This window comes from Haliaeetus albicilla, chromosome 2 (assembly GCF_947461875.1).
Source record: "Haliaeetus albicilla chromosome 2, bHalAlb1.1, whole genome shotgun sequence".
In the NCBI taxonomy this organism is placed as follows: domain Eukaryota; kingdom Metazoa; phylum Chordata; class Aves; order Accipitriformes; family Accipitridae; genus Haliaeetus; species Haliaeetus albicilla.
Window position 1 is genome coordinate 69,823,056 of NC_091484.1, and position 21,176 is coordinate 69,844,231.

The 21,176-nt window shown below is 36.5% G+C and overlaps 1 protein-coding gene across 5 annotated transcripts in view; it reads left to right on the forward strand.

Annotated features, from left to right (window-relative positions):
- ESYT2 (extended synaptotagmin 2) overlaps positions 1-21,176 on the forward strand; it is a 91,969-nt gene that overhangs the window by 24,682 nt on the left and 46,111 nt on the right. For all 5 annotated transcript variants that reach the window (XM_069778183.1, XM_069778179.1, XM_069778180.1 and 2 more), the window contains exons 2-6: positions 8,457-8,498; positions 9,431-9,565; positions 11,448-11,524; positions 17,332-17,404; positions 18,236-18,325. In XM_069778183.1, the coding sequence (XP_069634284.1) occupies positions 8,457-8,498; positions 9,431-9,565; positions 11,448-11,524; positions 17,332-17,404; positions 18,236-18,325 (417 nt within the window). The remainder of the gene's footprint in view (positions 1-8,456; positions 8,499-9,430; positions 9,566-11,447; positions 11,525-17,331; positions 17,405-18,235; positions 18,326-21,176) is intronic.

Genomic DNA, 21,176 nt, shown 5'->3' on the forward strand with positions numbered 1-21,176 from the left:
GATTTTATTATGGCAAGCTGCTGCTAAGTAGGAGGTTTCTGGGTAACTTTGTGTTGCGGCATGCTTGCTCCATCTGCAAAAATAGCAGCACTTAGGCAAATTTTATCTAGTTTTTGTACTGGTGAGTCAAATTGCTGAAGAGTAATGCAGTTCTTGACAAGCCTCAGTGCCATTATAAGTGAGGCATATTTGATAGATGTTGAAGTGAAAGATGTGCATGGAGAGAATGAAACTGTTGTGCTTTGTAATCTCTGGGCATCCTTCAGTTCTGAATTGCATGACTTGCTTCTGGGCTGCCGTTTTGATTGTATCAGAGCTCTGTAGCCTCTTTTAGGCAGGGCTTTTCTTTTGCAAATACAGCATTGTTTTGCATTGCTGGAGACATTGTTTGCCATAGAAGTTAGGGGGAATGTCCAAGTGAGAATATTCTGGTGGTATTGCAGGGCAGCAGAGGGACGGATTCTGAATCTACAGGTGCCAAAACTTTAAGATGATCAGATTTTTGCTAGGCTGCTAGCAAAAATTGGAAGATAGTTAATTTTCTAAATGCCGTTCCAGTGAATTCTGTGCGGAGAAGGAAAACAGAAGGGCAACTTTCTCAATTACAGTCTTATATACGTATTTTATGTATAATATAATTTAAAAAAAAATCTAAGCAAAGTAGCATCTCTGTATTATTGAAATGACAAACATAGGTACATTTGTGGTCATTGGTAACATTTAAAACAGCATTAAATATTTTGAATTGAATTTTATGTTCTAATTCTAGCACAGCAGGAAGGGTGGATGTGAGGTCCCTCTGTGTAGTTTGGGCTTCAGTTAAGTTCGACAGTGTGTGTATGGGAAGCAGTGGCTCTCCTTACAGTGCTGCTACCGTTTGCAGCATTTTATGAAGACCTGTTTTATGCTAGTTTAGCCTGACTTTAGAAAAAACAGCCTACGTGCTGCTAGTCATTTTCGTTGTCTCCCAGATACGGTATCTACAAATGTGTATGTTAGGAAATACGTCCTTCAGGGCATACAAAGATGCTGAAGTATCCTGTGTATGTGAGCTACTGTTTATTCCAGGTTTGAACTGGTCAGTATATTAGGCCTTTCTTTAGATCTTTAAGAAGAAGGGCAGAGGAGCAGAGGTAACAGAAGGCTGCAATGAAATAAAACTTTCTATACCGTATGAAGAATCTCAGTTTTATTACTTGGGGTATATAAATTTTATTATAGTAGCTTTCCTGTGTTAGTATTGAAACCCGGAGGTGTTGAAAAGCCATTCGTTTCAGACTTTTTACAAGTGCTAACTTGTTTTGTGTTTAATTGCCATGTTGTTGAAAGAATTATTTTTCACCTTGATGCCCATGCTGTCTCTGAAGCAGAGAGCTTGTGAGGCAGTGGAGAATATGGTAGAGATCACACTGGAAAACTCGTGGTGAAGAGCTGTCTATAATTTGTTGTGGCAGCCCTTAGGACTTGCTGAACTGATAGTGGCAGTTCATGTGGGATGACAATGTCTATGCTGGTAGAATGTTTTATGAACATTTGGTGGGATACGAAGTATGTGTTTCTAATACCACTCTCATCTTATAGGTCCAAATCTGACTCAAAGGGCAAGTAACTTCCCCACCTCCTTTTTTTTTTTTTAAAAAGGTTTATTTTTTTTTCCAATGTGTTGTCCAAGCACTTAAGTGGCTTACATTCCAGTTTATAAATAAATACAATCCTTAACCTAGCTTGGCATTACAACTGTTTATTCCATTTAGATACGTTTCCACTTTTTCCAATATTTCCATTTTCCTTTCAGGTTTTATAGTGATCAGAGAGCAGTGGCAATGACTCTAGGGCCCTTCCCCACCTCCTTTATCTCTGTATCCTCCTTACTCTGTGTGTGTGTGGTATTTTTGTTAGTTTTGTTTTGTTTTTTTCCCCTCCCCGTAATTTTCTGATCTTCAATTATTTTTTTTAATATTTTTTTGTTGTTGTTTATGGGCAATTACTATTAAAACCTGTACTGTTTATTTTATATAGCTTTTAATTTGAGGTTAGTTGTACTGATTTATGTGCGTCCTTCTAACTGCTGTTTTGTGAAGTACCCTGTGGGCTTTGATAGTGTGTTCAACACAACTGATTTTCTATATCCAGCCTGCTTCCGAATCTTCCAGGTGTTTCTGTTGGAAGACATTACATATACAACACAACCCTAGTGATTCTCAGTGAAACTGTTTCAAGAGTCCTTGCTTAATCCCCAAACTAAAAACATACAGCATTTGTAATACTGAATATGAATTTTGCTGTGCAAAGGCTAATCATTTTAATATATTTAAGGCTGCAAATACAAAATCGATGCTAAAGCATGCTAAACAGAAACAGAATCAGATTACCAAAAAAAAATGGAAATGGCAGTTGTTTGTTAATTTAGTAGCAAGGGCCCATGATTAATTGCAGCATTTTTGAGGAACCCTCATTATTAACAATATAAGCACCTCTTTCAGCAGTACTGAGTCCTGCAGTTCTGCAACAGTAAATATTTAGTGTGTTTTTCCTTGTAATTCAGAAGATATGGGAGCTACAGTATTTCTGGGGTTGAGAGAAGTTAGGAAAATTGCTGGGATAACCCTGGAGGTGGATTATTGGAGTAACAGGAGACAGCCTGGCTGCTCTGCTTTCCCTTCCAGCCACCCCTTCTTTACCTCCTATTAGAAAGAGCGGTTGTCCACCCAGTCTGTGTCTGAGGACAAGCCCCTTCAGGTTGTGCTGAGTAGCAGAAGACTCTGCGTTGATTCCCCTGTGGAAAGGAACAAATACTTCACCTACTGCTGCTCCTTGTTTCTCCAGTGAGAGAGAGGGGATTGCGATTGCTGGCTGGAATACATGGGATTAAGCCATTAGCCCTGCTCAGCATTGTTTTACCTAAAATGTCCTTAGGCCAGCCTGCTTTACCGACTGGAAAACACTGGAGTGAATAGCTGTTAAATTGAGCTTGAATATCACTGTATGACACTCTTTATTCTATTCATGCTGGGATTCTCCTTGATTCTTTTACTAAATTTCTTTGGCCTTTTTGAGTTGCAAGTGCAGTGAGTTTAGCCAAATTAATCTGGCAGTTCTAATTCAAAGGATAATTTAGTGTGTTTCTTTTTTGCCACACCACCTAGTTTTAGGCTTAGTAGTTGAATAAGTGCTTATGCTGTGCATTCAGAAGGCAATTTAGGGCACCTAAGTTGGGCTTCTGTTCTGCATTTCCTTCTGTGGGATGCTCTCCCTCTCCACTGATGATGCATAAAGAGACTATGAAGACTAATTTCGATACCCTTTTATATTTTTACATTTAAGGTAGACAAATGTGCTTTTGATAGAGGGGAGGATTTTTTTGTATAGAATTTCAGCTTTCCGAAGTAAGCAGAAGGGATTGGTATCTAATGTAAGAGAGATTTGTGAAGTAATTGGAAAACTGCTCAAGGACACTTAGTTACATTGTAACTATATCAAGAATTGGTTATACTGTGGGATCTTATAATTAATCAAAACATTACTGGTATAGTTTCTTTTACGATTTTCATCTGGAGCAGCAAGTAATTAAACAGTGGAAATGGAAGGAACTAGACATAAGCTAAGTAATGTTGACTCAGATAAGTATCTGTTAAACATAGCTATTATAACACATTATTTTTAACGTAGTCTAAAATTGAATTCATACGTTTAATCCTTGGGGGGGAATAGAAGGGAAAAGCCAACATACAGTGGTGTGGGGGTTTTGTTTGGTTTTTTGTTTGTTGGTTTTTTTTTAATCTAAACTGCTTTTATTGCTTCCTTTTCTGACTTTGCTGTAATACGCAATTCATGAGAAAGTGATTGGTTTGTAGCAAAAAAAGTTTTCACTTTATGGAATACTCTGGTCAGTAGCAGTAGCTTTGTACTTTTAATGTAGGTGCCATTTTTGTTGTTTCAGTTTATGTAAATAATGCTTAGGACCTATGTATTAATCAGAATCATTAAATAGAAGTTAAATATAACAAGGGTTGGCTGATAAATAGCTTTAAGGGTGGAGAAGGCTACAAAGATAATTTTAAAAAGAGAGGTGTTCTACAGTGAGGGGATCAGTGAATAACAACTACTGTGCAATTTATATTTTTAAATTAGATTATTAATACCTGTAACTTGTGGTGAGAGCAATTCAGCATTACTTCCAGAAGGGTGTTGTAACTTCATTCTTTCTCATTTTCTTGTCAATCTTTGCTTTTAGTGACATTTATGTAGATATGTGAAACCTCCTTTATGTGGATGAAGAATTGTAGTTAAGGCAGCAATATTATTATTTGCACTTTGAAACTCATTTGATATCATTTGCTGATTAATATTTGACTTTTCAAAATTTCCTACCAATCCTTAGTCTGTGGGGATTGAGTTTAATGGTAATTATTCTTTGTCTAGCCTTGTTTCCTTTGAAAGATGCAGATGATCATCTGGGCAGAAAACTGAGTTAATTTAGCCAATATGAAGAGCGTATATAGAGAGTTTGAATAATAAAATAATTGTGGGTAAGAAATGTTTCTGCTGTTATTATGGAAATAGGAGCTTGTTAGTGGTTTTCTTCTGTCCCTGTTTTGTTTTATTATCTTCCAGGACGGAACAAGGAAATATATTTTGGTTTATTATCTTCCAGGACAGAATAAGGAAGTACATTCCTTGGCCTCTTTCTGGTATTCTATTGATCATTACAAAAAAATAATGTGTTATGAATTGAGTTTTTGACAGCACAAGATATGAATGTATTAGAAATAGGAAGTAGACATGAGAGTTGTTTAGAGCTGAGCACAAGCAGTTGTGTGAGAAAGCTGTCATGTATTTTTAATGTGCAAAAATGCATCTTTTGAGCACTTCCAAGTATTTTTGCAGATCTGTTAATATTAGAACATTCCCAGAACATGTAATAATATAATGTTTTTGATGCTGAACATGGTCATTGGGGTGTTTCTTGCAACAGTTCTCTCTAGTTACACTTCCTTTTGAATAATAACTACACCAAGTGGTTGAAATGAGACAGTAATTATCAAACCTGCATGAGCAATTTAATAACAGAAACCAAGTGGAGAATACTTTTAGTCTTTTGAGTGTCTTTGCTGAAATCTTGACTTCTGTCTCTTTCTGTCATGCTTGTCTAATAGATTTTATACAGGAATGAACAGATTTTGCGCGTCAGTTTGTCTGATTCTTGCTTCTGGCCATAAAATGTTTGTGCAGTTGCCTTCATGCTCGTGTCAGTCCTGACTGATCCAGAGTACCAACTTCATCCCTCAGGCTTTCTGCAGCTGTCTTTGTGTAAGATTGTGTTTGATACCAAAAACTCTTAACGCAAAATACAACATTGCCATTAATATTGCAGTCTCATATAGCAGACTAAAAATGTATGGAATTAGTAGATTGATAAGTGTTTATGCCTTGTTTTCAGCCTAGCTGGTTGTGGAGCAACTAAAGATTAAATACAGCTCAACTTTTGATTCAAGGTTGGCTGGATTAAAAATTTCAGGGTCTTGAAGATGGAAGATTGTATTCTCTACTCTGTTTTGGATGTCAGAATAGACACTGAATACAACTGAATTATGTTAAAAGTGGAGTGAGTAGGAAAGCAAGGCTGGAAGAGGGATAAGAAGCAGGAATGGAAGATGTAATTCATTGTATTGTTTGTTGCCTATTAATGTGTGCAACTGTAGAAGTAAACTAGGCTTATATAATTGAGGAGTTGACTTAGTACTAACTCAGATAATGGTAGGAGCATGATAGGTGTGGCACACTGAAGGACAAGTAATTATTAAATCTGTGGAAAAAGTAAGAACCATGTCCTGTTAAGCAAGGTCGTAATAAAGACTGTGCAGCAGATAAACTTTAAAATTAATAAATTGGCATATATGGCTCAATACTAGTGTATGTGGCCCCTTGTTTTCCAAACTATCTCAAGTGATTCTGCATAATTTGGGACTGAATGAGAAGGGTGCTTGAGAGGTGCAAGAGAGAGATGCTACCTGTTTTATTCCAGTCAAATGAATTGAATGTCACCTGTGCGCATAGCTCAGGGAATGTGGCCTGTGCCTTGGGGAGTTTATACCCTAAATCTGGGAAGTTGGGTCACTGTGGAGGAAGATTAATTTCATCCAGGCTGAGGTTATATTTAGGATGGGAAGTATTTCTCAGTCTAGTGTGGCTCTCCCATTGATGTCAACTGGATACCTGTACAAAAGACTAAAAATGAAGTGTGAACATGGTAACTCTGTTATGTCTTGCATTACTTGCAGCAGACAGGTTTGCTTTTGGTATTTCCATGAATTTTCTTTTCCTTTCCTCATCTGTGTGTTCAACTTGTTTTTTCTTTTTAATTTATTTTGTTGCTGTTCATTACAATGGCTGTAGTTCATGTTCTCCCCTGTGTGGAACAGTTCTTGAGTTCCCACCCTGTGAACCTCATTGATCTCTCTCCTAAGAAAATCAGAATGAAATATTCATATTGATCTAACATCATGCTTAAGAGATAAGTAATTAGTGAGAATCGGCACATTTTCTGTCTGCAGATTCAGAAAGCAAATATTTTAGCAGAAAGGTCAACATGGTACTTACTAGCATTATGGTTAACATAGTGTTCATTCTTTTGGTTCCTTTAACTTCTTGAGGACTGGAAGCAACTTGAGAACCCTGCAAGACAAAAATTGAGTGTAAGCCCTGTTCAGCTATAAATTCATGTACATGCAGTAACTGCTTGTGTTGTAAATGCAAAAAAAAAAAAAAGTTAAGTATTTTTTGTTTTTAAGAAAGGAAAAAACCCCCATCCAGCCCTCTGAATACAGACTTTTGACATTCTACCCAGCATAATTTTGTAGGAAATTAATTCTAAATAAATAAAATATAATATGATTACAAAACTGCTCCATCCATTATTAATAATTCTGTTCTTTGAACTCACTAAGTAAAATACATCCTATTCAATGTTTTTGTTACAGTCAAGCAGATCATCGGTCATTTTTGTTCCACTTGTAATGGTTTTGATAGATATGTGATATACTTGAAAAAAGTAATTTGAAAAAGATGCCAAGAGCCTCTCTCTTGACAGTGGAAGACAGCAGTATTTGTAATTCTTCAAGAATCTGTAAAAATGTACGGCTTACCTTAATTATGGGCCTGGAAATATTGAGAAAGAAACAGACCAGAGAAATAACTGACAATATTGATTATGCTGTAGGGGCCAATCCTCCAGCATAGCTAAAACATGGATGCTTAGATGAAATTGAGGACTACTCTGAAGGTAACCTGAGTACATTCAAGATTATGTTAGTGCTGACTGTTAATGCAAGAATTTAATAAAAACTAAACAAATCATTAATGGGGCTTGCTTTCAAATCCAACTTGTTGAAAATACAGTTTAAAAAGTATGTATTTAACTGACTGTTTGCATTTGGGGATATATGCATAATAAAAATAACTAGTAGGCACTGCTGTTAAAACCAGTGGTACAATCTGTTATGCTATGAAGAGATTAAGACTTGACAGTTCAGTTAGTAGAGACATAGCTTCATGAAAGTCAGTATATGTAGGTCACAGTTTTTAGTGTGTTCAAAGGCTCTTTGTGTTTCAGAAGTGTGATCTGCATCTTGTTGTAGAAGCTGTTCATTTCTAAAGAAATGTTTGTTAACTCTCCTTCTACTGAACTGCTTCAGGTTTTCTTTTTTTTTTTTTTTTTTTTTTTTTTTTTTTTGGGTGTGTGTGTAAGATGTAAAGCTACTAACCATGCTCTCCTGTGTCTGGAAAAGTGTGTCTGTTCTTCTAGCATTTAATTGGTGTTTTCCTGTTGTCATGGGTACTTTCCATCCCATGTATATACCATCATACTTCCATGTCTATACCATCATACTTCCATGTCTTACTGTTTTCTGCAGTTAAGAAAAGAAATCACTAAGAATGTCTTTTGAAGGGCTTTTGGTGCAACTTAAATCCATATTCCTGAGCTTCAGCTTCACTGATTAAATATTTCTAGGCATGATTTATTGGTATTGCAGAAGATGTGGCATGAATGAAAGGAAGTAGAAGTGCAGTCAGGACTCTGGCAGTTATGTGTGTCATGTTAAAAAACCCTGAAACATAGGAGGTAAATTTGGTTGATGCTAGCTGCGTCAACTGTGCTTATTTTTTTTTAGTTCATTTATGGTGTTAAAGCAATACTTTATTCCAGATGCCACTATTAAATATATGCTTGGACTTGTATCTATGTAGTTCAGAAATGAGTTCATATTTTATCTGCTTGAATTCTAATATTCTTGTCAAGAATGTTAACTGCTTAGTATGTTGTTCACTGTACATACACATTGCTCAGAGGGAGATCCCTAAGATTACCTGTATTATAAATGACTGGACATGATTAACTAAAAAGTGTTTTGTATTTGTATTAATTTTTTTGTTTGATGGTTTGGTTTTTTTTTTAGGTCCATTTTCCAGACACAGAGAGGGCAGAATGGCTCAACAAGGTAAGGGTAGTCATTAGCATTGCTTCCAGATGGGAAGGGGGAGGAGGGAAATCTGAGATTAAAAAAAACAGTGAGGCAAGAATCTGAGAGCAGAGTAGTTTTAACTTTCTGTGCTCTTTATGCACTTGAAAGGTCTGGTCATTGATCCAGTTAGTCATGAGAAAGATTAAATCTATTTTCTTGGTCTTGAAATTGAGTTTTGGAGAATGACTTTTAAGTGGCATTAAAATAATGACAGCTATAATTGTGTGGAAGTCATAGCAGCTGTAAACACAGTCTTTTATGTTCTACTTGTCTGGGATACTTTCCAGTACTGTAGGTTCCTGACCTACAATCTAAAAATAGATCAATTTTCCCATTTGGATTTGTATGTGTGATAATCTAAGATACAGATCTATGTAGCTTGTTTGGTTTTTTTTTTCCCCCAAAATATCTTTCATTCAAAGAGCATAGAAAAACATGAGTTAATTAGAAAATAAAAAAAACCCCCAAACAATCTAGACTTTTCAGATATGACAGTAAAATACTGTATTTTTGACATTTATAAACTTTATGCATGTATTTAAGAAATGCACTTGACCAATTTTTTCTTATTCCTCTCTTTACATGCAAAGAAACCTAACCCTCTTCACCCTTCTCCCCAACATTCAGCATCAGTGCTGAATGCATATACATTTGTGGGATAAAAGAAGAAAATTCTTAATATTGTTTTTCTCCTTCTCCAGTGCTTGAGATTTGTGCAAACATACAAAACACACAAATTGAGAATTCCAGAAAACTTTCTTGTATGTAAAAAGGAACCAGTTCTTATGTCTGTGATGAACTGCATAGAAAACTTGTATGCTGTACAAAATTTCTTACATATGCCTTAAAGAATATTTTTAGTTGTGTATAAAGTTGTATTCCATGTAGATTTTTTTTTTTTCCCTTAGACTGTAAAACAGATGTGGCCTTTTATTTGCCAATTTATTGAGAAACTCTTCCGAGAGACCATAGAACCAGCAGTAAGAGGAGCAAACAACCACCTCAGTACCTTCAGTTTTACAAAGATTGATATCGGTCATCAGGTCAGTGACTGGTGAAGTTTTTCTAAGAGGTTCTGTCTTACATACTGTTTTCATGTAGCCTCTTTAAGTCTACACAAAAATATTTCTTGGTGACACTTGGTGGTAAGCCTGATTCTGGTTTCTGTTGTAACATTAAAATAAAAAAGTGTGTGGCTTTTTTAGCAGAGGCTTAATTTTTATTTATCTTTTTTTTTCCCTGCCGTCTCTGCCTCAGAAATTTGCATGAGAATTGGGATAAGACTCAAAGTATAGTAACTCCTATGTGAAGAGCTCATAGCAACATGATTTTAATACTGTTCATGTAATGTTTTACATTAAGTGAGCAGGGACCATTATCTTTTTCTTGCCAGATGATCCAAGTGCAATTACTTTCTTAAAACAGATGAACTTTTAATCATGTTATGTACAGAGTTCAGTGACAAGGCTGCTGGCTCAGCTTTCCAAAGGACTGCACATAACATAGTATCAAGGAGCAGATAGGTGTTTACCTTCTGTATGGTCCCGTGAAAGAAGGGTCATAATATATATCTCTGCAGAAGAGCCCGTTTGACTAGTCCAAGCTAAGAATAAGTTACCTCTGCTTGCAGTAAGTTCAGCACTACTTACTCTTACCTGCATCAACCAGAACTTTCCTTCTGTTGAGATGTGTCTTAACAGCTTTTGTGAAGTTGTCTTTTGTGTTCCTCTTGCTTGTCATAAATAGGATTTTAAGTAAGGATTTAAATATATTCCTCCCCCAGCCCCCGCCTCCTCTGAATGTTAGGAAAACTGAAGTTAAGTTTCAGGTGTGATGGAGGGGAATTATTTTTCTCTCTTGGTGACTCTATTTCATGTATATTACAGTTCATCATACTTCACTGCACCTTTTGTTTGGTGGTTTTTTGTTTTGTTTGTTTGGGTTTTTTTTTTAAGTTGTAAATCCTTTTACACGGGGTCTCTGTCCTGCCATCGATACACCTGTATTACAGACTGTAGAATAGCATTCTTTTTAAGCCATACTGATTTTAAGTAGGGTTTAAATTAGCTTCCATACCTCTGTATGCTTCTGCAGCTGGACTGAGTTATTTCAGACACAAGAAACAGCTATTATTACTTTATATTGCAGCCTTAATTAAGTTGCATCCTGTGAGCTGCACAGCTCCGAACGCAGTGGGAATCTGACAGCAGTGAGATTTCCATTTGACTTAAATTACTAAAAAGATGTACATAGAAATTCAGCAATTTTTCCAGAAAGGAAAACCTCAAACTGTGACAGGAGGTAGTGCTGAGTAAGGTCATTGGTCATCCTCTCCCACCTAGTATTTGATGAACATTTGAGTCTTGGGAATGTTTGACTGATATGTTATTTTTTCTGTATGAGAGGAGGGAGAGAGAGAGTGAGCACAGCGGTTTAGAGAGAGAGCACAGAGTGGTTGACACAACTTTTTGTGGTGATTATGGATTACTTTCCATCCATTCTGACTAAATTCTGCTTAAGGGAACTATACTTTTGTGAATTAAATTTAGCTTGTTGGTTTAGTTGCACAGAAAAGAGTGCTGTCTGGGAGTGTTATATACTAGTACAGAGAAATGAGATGTTTATTGAGGGGAGAGGGAAAGCTTGGTAGTAAATCTTTTGTAAATCTTGAAATCTAGTGGTCTAAACCCAGGGTAATTGCCAGAAGGACTGTGGTTGAGTGGATCGTAGCAAGGTAATTTTTACCCTTGAAATAACATTTAGAGCTACATTGATAGCTTTGCTTCGCACCTTTTAATAAGGCTTATAGTAAATTCTTAACTTCAGGCATGAATGTGTATATATTCACCTTTATTTCAAAGTTAAGAGTTTAATATGGTATAGTTCAGTAAAAGGATCCAACTTTTACTTGTTTCATTGTTTCAGCCTCTGCGGATAAATGGTGTAAAAGTGTACACTGAAAATGTGGACAAAAGGCAGATAATTTTGGATCTTCAAATCAGGTAAACTTTATTATTGTATTACGATGGTGCCCTTGCTTTATAATGTACTTTGTTTGATTTGGTAGTTACGTTGGCCTGAAAGGAGAAGAATTGCCTCATTTTGCAAATGTCGTTAGTTCTAATTGTGTATGAACAGAGGAAGGAACTGCATCCTGTAAATAGTATTTATCTGAGGGAAATAGTATATCAACTCAGTGTGACTGCATCATTAAAATGTTGGTTAATTAAAAAAATACTTTCCAAAGCTAAAGCACTATCTTTGAATTTTTTTTTTCTAAGTACTAAAACTTTGCCATGAAGTTTAGTCTAGTCTAAAATTTAGGATATAAGATGTTTGGGGTTTTTTTATTTTTCTCAGTTACTTAGATTTTTTTTTTTTTTTTTTAATAAACACAGTAATAGAAAAAGAAAATGATAGCTACCTAAGTACTTGCGCTCATACCACTAGCCGAAGTAAATCTATGTATTATATAATGCCAGAGCGACTGTGCTCCACTGCTTCAGGTTTCTTTGCCCTTTCATCATGACCCCTTTTATATAGGTCTATAAATAGATCTACCCAACATTTGCCAGAGTCTTTCTCAACACAATCTGCAGTTACAGAGATTTTTGAAAGTTCAGTCAGTGAACCCAGCAATGTTATTAAATTTGACCATCATAGATATGTGTTACAGTGACTACTTCTGCCCATTCATAGGTTGTGGAAAGGCCAGATCTGTCAGTCACTGGCAATCCAGCAAAGAGCAGCCTTCTGTGTTTTTTGCTGCTTCCCTGGCAGTAACCAGAACGGTAATCGGGCCTATCAGCTTCTCTTTTTCAGAGTCACTTCCAAAGTTTGAACTTGGTTATTCTTAGTTTTGAATTATTTATCTAAATCTCAGCTATGTTGAAAACTGTGCTGTTTTGTCAAAGCTGGGCCCCAGAGTAATAAGAGAAGATGCTGCTGCATCCTTTCCTGGGTTTCAGGGGGTGGGGGCTATGTCTGTGAGCAGGGCCCAGTCTTTATTGAATTGAATCACTTTATTTTCTGTGGGAAGAAGAGAGTTATCCAAATCAGGGCTTGGTGCTGCTGGACAGAATACAAGGAGCTTGTTTCACTGGATGGATGCCGTTAGCCCTAATGGAGAAATTTCCTTCAGTTTCTCTTTGTTGCCACTTTTGATAGCAGCTGTGAGAACACCCTCATCTCTTCAGACTTAAGCCCTCAGGAAAACAGACTTGTCTGACCACTGTGGACACAGTGCAGAGAAATTGTTTTTGAGAAGCTGTTTTTGAGACATTTGAGGGGTGAAGTCTCCCAAGACCATTTCTTCCCTTTAAAGCAGAATTATTCCCACAGGAGGAGAGGGTAAATCTAGTGTTTTGGGTTTTTTTTCCTCCTACTCATCTTCATGAAGTAGATTGGGACAGATAAACATAAAAAGGACAGTAGGTTTGTACAAAAATTTCAGGAATAATGTCCTATTACCTAGACCTGAAGGAAATCTTTACCCATATGTCTCATTGCATTACATTGCAACCTACTTACAGAAGTGATAACAGCTGGCGTAGAATCCAGCCTAAGAGGCCGAAATAAATTCGTAGAAGTGTTTAAATAATAATAGTGCTGAGTCAGCTAGATGCCCATTTACCCCAACAGCCTGTCCGTACTGCCAGTGGCATAGGCTTCCAAGAAGAAAATGGAAATGAGAGCTATGGACTGACTATCACAGCTTCTAGCAGTTAAGGCTTAGACAAAACCACCATCAAAGGAAGTCCTGTTTCATATTTAAGACTTGTCCTTGACACCTGCTCATTGGGAAAGGGCTCTTTTTCAAAGGCTTTTACTTAGCAAGTTTAAGACAGATGGCACCCTAGTATCAATTGTTACTTCTTGATTTTTTTTTTTTATTGTGTGTATGTTCTCTAAGGGTCTATCACTCATCACTGGGATTGTTTCAGTAGTAACAGGAAGGAAGAATAAGAGTCTCTGTAATGAATATTCTTAGCATGTTTAGATACAGAGTTATGTACAGATACCAACCCTAACCTATTTCTTAGGGAATCAACTTCAGTTTTGCAAGATTATAAAGAACAGTCTTACTGCTGGAGAAAAGTCTGTCCTTTGGAGTATTTATCCCTGTAGATTTTAATCTCCAGTTAAATTAGTTTGTTCTAATTTTAATTTATTTTGAAGTTTAAAGTTAGGAGCTTTCTATAAACCCTTCATTCCCTAAATACAGTTGAGAAGGAAAACAATCTCTCTAAGCATTTGTAAGAATAGCTGTACCAAGCCAAGCCCTATGGGGGTGTGTGGCAGGGGGGAGGGAAGGAAAGATTTGATTTTGTTTATATTTTTAATTTTGTTAAAGTACGTTCATTCTTCTGATAATATCCTTTTATCCTGCTCTTTCACCATTGTGGCTTCCTTTAGCCCTTCCTACTGTCTGTTGTTTGTGACAGGGTATATGCATTTGCTTTGGACCTTCAATGTAGTTGAAACTACCTTTAAATAGTTTCAGTGTGTCTCCAAAACACTTCTTTAGTATTTTTTGTATCTTCCTTGAGTTTTTTTGGTTTTTACTTTTAAGTTCAATTGCAAAAGGAGTGTGTTTTGGTTTAGTTTTTATTGTTTCTGCAAGGGTATCAAGTATATTATGATCATTGTTTCAGAGTGTTTTTCAGAACCTTTTGAAACAGGTTTTATGCAGTGCTCAGGATCCAATTAAGAACTTTACTCTTGTAAGCAGCTTGACTAGCTAATCCACAAAGCAGTCATTGGAAAATGTATTTAAAGATTCAATTTCAGGACCACGTTTGCAAAGGCAATACTTTACCTTTCTCTTACTGTGAGCTTTATGTTAAAAAATTGTCATAACTCACATTACAATTTAAAAGTCTAGTTTCTGGTGACAAAGATGTGTGACAGGAAAAATTTTAACTACTTGAGCAAATTAAGATAAAGTCTAAATAAATTGTTAATAAATAGAAATCTTATGTTTGTTAAACTGCATGAATGTAGTAAACACTTGGGGAAAATTAAAGGTTATGGATCAACAGAAAACAAGATATAAACTCTGTGAAATTAAATGTGAACTGTAGTAAAGAAGGCCAAAAAAGATCGAGAGATTGGTTTTTCATGTGGCATACTTGAATGGAGAAACTTGCTACCATTGTACTGGCAGAAGACAGATGTAAAAATGGGGTCTAAAGACCTTCTAAAAAATAATGAAGATAGTCTGAAGTACAGAATCACAGATCATTGTAATCTGGGAAATATGTTTGTCCTATTCTTTCTTTGTTTTTCTTCTGGGTATCTTCTATGGGCTACAGTGACCACATACAGTAAGTATACAGTGCTTCTCATCTGATTCAGTACAGCTGCTGTTATATTCTTACAATACTGTCCTCATTAAACTCTAATCTATCTCAGTGATTTGTACATTACAGGGGTCATGAATATTTCTGGGATATTATGATCTGAATGTATAGAATTTGCTTACTAAGTGAGCCTTCAAGTTGTATGTCATGTTACAGTGGAATTCTGGACGGCATCAACTGTTAATGGACCCAGCCAAATATTTTAGGGGATAAAACCGCGTTTAACTTTATTATAAGGTTCAAGGTGTTGACTTATTACCCTCATGCAGTTTGTTACTATTTTTACTTCAATTTGTCATCATGTTATTATGGATTTTCAAACGAGCATATTGCTTCCCAGTCTTCATAACACAACTAGTTCTGATGCTACAGAGTGCCAAGATTGAGGTTTCAGTTGCAGGTTGTAATTGACCTTGCTTCTCTGTGTCATGTTGTTATGCAATTATATGTGTGTGTATTTATATATATATATATTTACACACACACACACACACACACACTATCTCTATATATAGTTAGATGGGTAAAAATAGGAATTACTTAATTTTAAATTGTGTATTAAAAATTACATACCTATTTTTAAACTGTATGGTCACAGTACATTCTCTCCAGGGAGAGCAGTGGTCACCTTCCTTTCATGTAGACCCCTGTCATGTTGTTGTCTTCTAGTTCCCCGAACTGGTCATTGTACCAGAATGATTCTGCATACCATTATCTTTTGAATAGACCAAAATAAATTCCAGTGTTGGATGTTTACAAGAATGTCTCGGTATTATTGTTTATTTCTCTTTAAGGGATTGATAAGATTTGCATTTGTTTGAAATCCCGTAGACAGCACCATCACACACAGAGCACAGGAGGCTACAGATGGTTTGAATAATGGATATCCTGAATGCAGCAACTGTCACCTTCATTTTCTTTTGATAGGACATTGTGGCCATCAGTTGTCGGGGGGAGGGGGCAGGGGTCCTGCTGTTCTCCTCTTACTCTGAGAGTAATTTATTTTATCTTGACTTGATCCTAAAATGGCCCCATGAGGAGAGTAACTCCATTTTGTTCATAATTCCCAGATGTTTCTGTAATAAGATTCCATCAGACTCCTAAACACAGCTGAACAGTTTTTCTCTGTCCAGACTAGGTCTGAGGATCCTAATGTGAGGAAGCCTGGGCTCTACTGCAGAATCTGGAACAGGGTACCCTGTAAGGGAAACAAATTTTCCCCCTTCCCTGTAGTGTCTGGCTTTAAGATACCTCATCTCCTCCCCGCTTAGTTCCTTCTTCCATTTTCTTTAACTGGGTATTCTGTTCAGAAAGCTCTTCAGATTTCATTTGTTCTTTCGGTATAACCCATATCTTCTTAGCCAGTCTCCTTGTCCAGCCAGTCTCTCCTTAGCTATAGCTTGGTATTCAATCTGTTGGGGTTTTTTTGTTGTTTTTTTGTTGTTGTTTTTTTTTTTCTCTCTTTCTGTAGAATCATTGACCAATTCCTTTGCTAAATCAGTCTCAAGCTTTCTTCTAAATTCCTTATTGGGTCTTGGAATTAGTTTGTTTTCAGACCCAATGTGGCTCACAGCAGCAGCAGTTCTTGGAAAAGGTCTGCTCAACTCTGCTGGTACATGCTTGACATGCATGGAGCTTCAGGAAAAGCAGCTGCTAAAATCTGAGTCCAAGTTGTGGCAAATAATCTTTTAGCCTGGTAGCATGGGCAAAATAGGTGGGGCTTTTTTTTACCATCTTCTACAAATCTATCTCTGAGATACTGGGCAGCATCTGCAAAATTTCAAGCCCTTGACCTTGCATCCCCCAAAAATGGGATGCAAAAACTGTTCAGGGAAAAACTTGCATTGTTTTTAATATATTATTTTCTAATTTGCTTCCTGCCTCCTCTCTCCCTTCAGAAAGGGATCAACTGTTTTTGCCTTAAGCCTTGCTTAGTGGATCATCCAGCTCAGCGTGCCCAGCTTATTGAATTTCTAAATGTGACTGTTCTTGCAAGTCTCTGAATATTTCACGCAACTTTGATTTTTTTTAGAAGAATAACCATCTCTGTCTAGTGCTTCTTATGATTATATTAGGTGAGAGTGGATCTGGGTACATGTACTATCAATGAGACTGATGTAGAGCTTTCCTGAAATAGAGTATGAATTCTGTGTCTGTTATTTCCCAAAAGTAAGACTACTTGTGTGTTTTCTCTCACGTATGCTTCTGGAGCTGATAACATACCTATGTATTAATTTGAGTGATTTTGATGACAGTGGTGATGTTTTGAAGGGGGTGTAATTTTTTTAACAGTCTTGACTTTGTTATATGTTGTAATGTTTTAACATGCATTTTCTGTGTATAGACTGAGGTACAAAATACACTGTCATGACAGTGCAAAACGGAACTAACAGTGTATTGTAGTTTAGTTCATAAAAATGAAATGTATACTTTCTTTTTTGTTTTAGTTTTGTTGGAAACTGTGAAATTGATTTGGAGATCAAGAGATACTTCTGCAGAGCTGGTGTGAAAAGTATACAGGTGAAATTCAATTTTTTTTCTTTTGATTTTGATATCAAGTCATTACTGAATCATTATTTTCTGATTAAAAAGTTTCTAAGAAAGAACCAGTAATTGTGTAGTTTTGTTGCTTACTGTTTTTTTTTCTCAGTTGTATAATATTGATACTGCATAATAATTTCAGTAACATGACTTATCTGAAAGGGTAAATTCCTTTCAGATGTAGAACTGTTTTAAATATATAACATTTTCTACTGGAAAAGATAGAAATAATTTCACATCAAGCCAATGTTCATGTGGTGTGTAGGTTTGTAAAGGGACCATGGAACTTAAAATTTTGTTCTATTTAATATTTTAGTGTTAGATGCAATTCTTAGTTTAGGTGCAATTATTATTAATAGCCTTCTCTTCTCATATTGTTTCTCAAATTTTTTAAACTTTCTGATAACAGATCCGTGTCTCTAACGAGGAAAAATAGTATGCTTTCTGTATATGTGTGTCTTGATGTACCAATAAGCATTTACCTACATCTAGTATCTGTGGATGCCATTGTATTGGTTTGTGCCATATTTGTTTACATTGAGCTGTATAATAATCTATTTCATGTTTTTAGCAAAATTACCCCTAACATGACACAGCATTATTTAGATGAATGTAGTGAATTTGTAAGCCCAACTATTTAGTGCCTGTGTTAAATTTTGGGGGTTTGGGTGACATATAAAGCTATATATGAAATTCCTCCATAATCAAGAATTTAATGAATTAGAAGTGTGAGCATTGCCAGTGAATACATTTTATTTAAAACTTGAACTGAAGTCAATTCCATTGCCTTTTTTTCCTGCCCTTCCACAGATCCATGGCACTATGAGGGTTATCCTGGAACCACTAATTGGAGACATGCCCCTAATTGGAGCACTGTCTCTTTTTTTCCTTAGGAAACCTGTAAGTACTTTTATCTCTGTTTCTACTCTTTTTAAAAGAGTGCTGATAACAGTAGTCAGAAAATGATGGAGCAAGAATTAAGCAGCAAAAGGAAAGAATTTGGGAGATCGCTACCATTTGGTTGAACTTTCCCAGAAAAATAGTGGACAAATTTTATGAATACTAGAGGAAACCAAGATGAATAATAACTACCTTGGAGTTATGAAGTATGTTTTGTCAAAGCTGTCAAATTTTTCTTACCAGCCTTCTGAATAAGGGAAGGTCAATAGATACCATCTAGGTTGTTTGTAAAAAAGCTTTTGTTGCTGTTTCTCATGACAGTCTGCAGGTGAGCATGGTCTAAGTTAAAATTCCAGAAGATCTGTGCAAGGCTGTTTTGAAAACCATGCTGGTGTTACCACAAATTAAAATCACAATGGGTGTTTTGAGATTACCCACTACAATGATTGAAGTTTTTATCCTAGATAGCAGGTGGGCAGTTTCCATTACATTTACCAATAACCTAAGTATAAGGATGGATGAAGTAGAGAGTGAGATGGAATTGGAATTCAAAACAATTATGACAGTAGCAGAAGTTGGAGGGAGAGAGGGTGTTGCATAATTCAATTGGAATATGTGCTAGGCCAAAGTGCACATTTGGGCAGGAATAATAGAGAAGCAAAGGTAAGCCAACAGGGTCTTGCTGGAATGAAAATTCTATACCTAGACTGGCACTGGCATGTGTAACCAAGAGGATTACCCACAAATGCTTTCAGTTTTAGTCACAGCACTTCCAACAAAGATACTGACCAGTTGGAGAGTGTCTAAAGCAGGGAGATGAGAATAAACTTGACCCTCGAGGACAGACCAGAAGAATGGGAATTGTTTAGTTTAGAGATGACTGAGGAGAACGTGTTCTTCAAAAATGTGAAAGGCTCTTACAGAAAAGAAGCATGCAATCCATTCTGCATATCAGTGGAAAATAGGATAATAATTAATCGCAGCAAGGAAGATTCAGGCTGGGCAAGGGGGATGAGGGAACGCCTGAATGGTAGTGGTAGTGAAGAGCTGCAGTAGGCTGCCTGGAGACACTGTAAATATCTGTCAATGTTGTCTCTAAAGAACAGATTGGACCTGCATCCATTAGGATAGACATAAGTATAGCTCTTCCAGAACCATGGACACAGACGTGCTCTTGAGGTTGTATCCAACCTAGTGAGTCTTGTAGAAGGTGAGTTCCTGGGCATTCTAACAGGCATTGCCTAGAAGGGTTGACCATGACTTAATAAGAGTCAAAATACTTCTGAGTAATTAAAAAAGGTTTAAATTTTAAGTAATATAATTATGTACAAACTGAAATTACTTTCAAGGTATTATAGTATTTGTATAGGATTCTGCTGTGTTCTACCATCTTTTTTGTATAAGTAACTGATTTCTTTATCCAAATGAAACTGTGATACACTTTAGAAACCTTTCCTAGGTGTTGTGGTTTAACCCCAGCCGGCAACTAAGCACCATGCAGCTGCTTGCTCACTCCCACCCTGCCCCCAGTGGATGGGGGAGAGAATCGAAAAAAAGTAGAAGTTGTGGATGGAGATAAAGACAGTTTAGTAGAATAGAGAGGAAGAAAATAATAATAATAATGAAAATAATAATAATATAATTGGAATATACAAAACAAGTGATGCACAATGCAATTGCTCACCACTTGCTGACCGATACCCAGTTAGTTCCTGAGCAGCGATCTGCCTCCCTGCGGCCAACTATCCCCAGTTCATATACTGGGCATAACGTCACGTGGTATGGAATACCCCTTTGGCCAGTTTGGGTCAGCTGCCCTGGCTGTGTCCCCTCCCAACTTCTTGTGCCCCTCCAGCCTTCTTGCAGGCTGGGCATGAGAAGCTGAAAAATCCTTGACTTAGTCTAAACACTACTCAGCAACAACTGAAAACATCAGTGTGTTATCAGTGTTCTTCTCATACTGAACACAAAACATAACACTGTACCAGCTACTAGAAAGAAAATTAACTCTATCCTAGGCAAAACCAGGACACTAGGGATCCCTGTTCTTTACTGTCCAAACAATAATGAAAGTGGCTGGGGATTTTTTGGCTCAGCTAATATTAATTTGTATCATGGTGTCTGGCATCAAAACGATGTGCATTCTTGCAGTATTCAATAACACTGTAGTCATTCCAGACGTATTTAAATTCTCTTGAATTAAGAGTATTAAAGAGAATGATTCTTAGCTCACTGAAGAGAAGAGAAGTTCTGCGTCTGAGTAATTAAAAGAAAATGAGTTAGGGGAAGTTTTCTGAGGCCACAAACCTTTCTGAATTCTGGCCTATCACAAAATACCTGATAGTTACTTTTCATGAGAAGCTGTGTTTTATATGGCTGTCTTGCCTTTTTATGCTGAACTTAAATATGATATTCTTAAAATAAAATAAGTGCGATGTTTGACACTAATAGTTTTTGAAGGCTGGGAACCTGGGTGGTATAGTCATACAATTTCAGTTCAACACTTCCTTCTACATTAAAAGGAGAGATGTATGTCATTAAAGTTTGCGCTATGACAATGCACTACAGGTAGTGGATTGCTGCACCTTGGAGTGATTGATTCACTTCAAAAGCTGTAGTCTGAGTCTCGCAGGTAAGATTAGCTGACAAGCACCAGTATGTCTGTTGGTAACTTGGTGCAGTATTGGTAGAAGAACAGAGGATACATAGCAAATGTAATTTTCAGTGTCCGAAAACAAGTAACAAATACTCTACATTTTTTAATTGAATTAAATCTTACAAAATATGACAGTAATTTTAGTCTAGGTTTTACTATTTCCAGGAAATTTCTTTTTTTATCTACAGATGGATC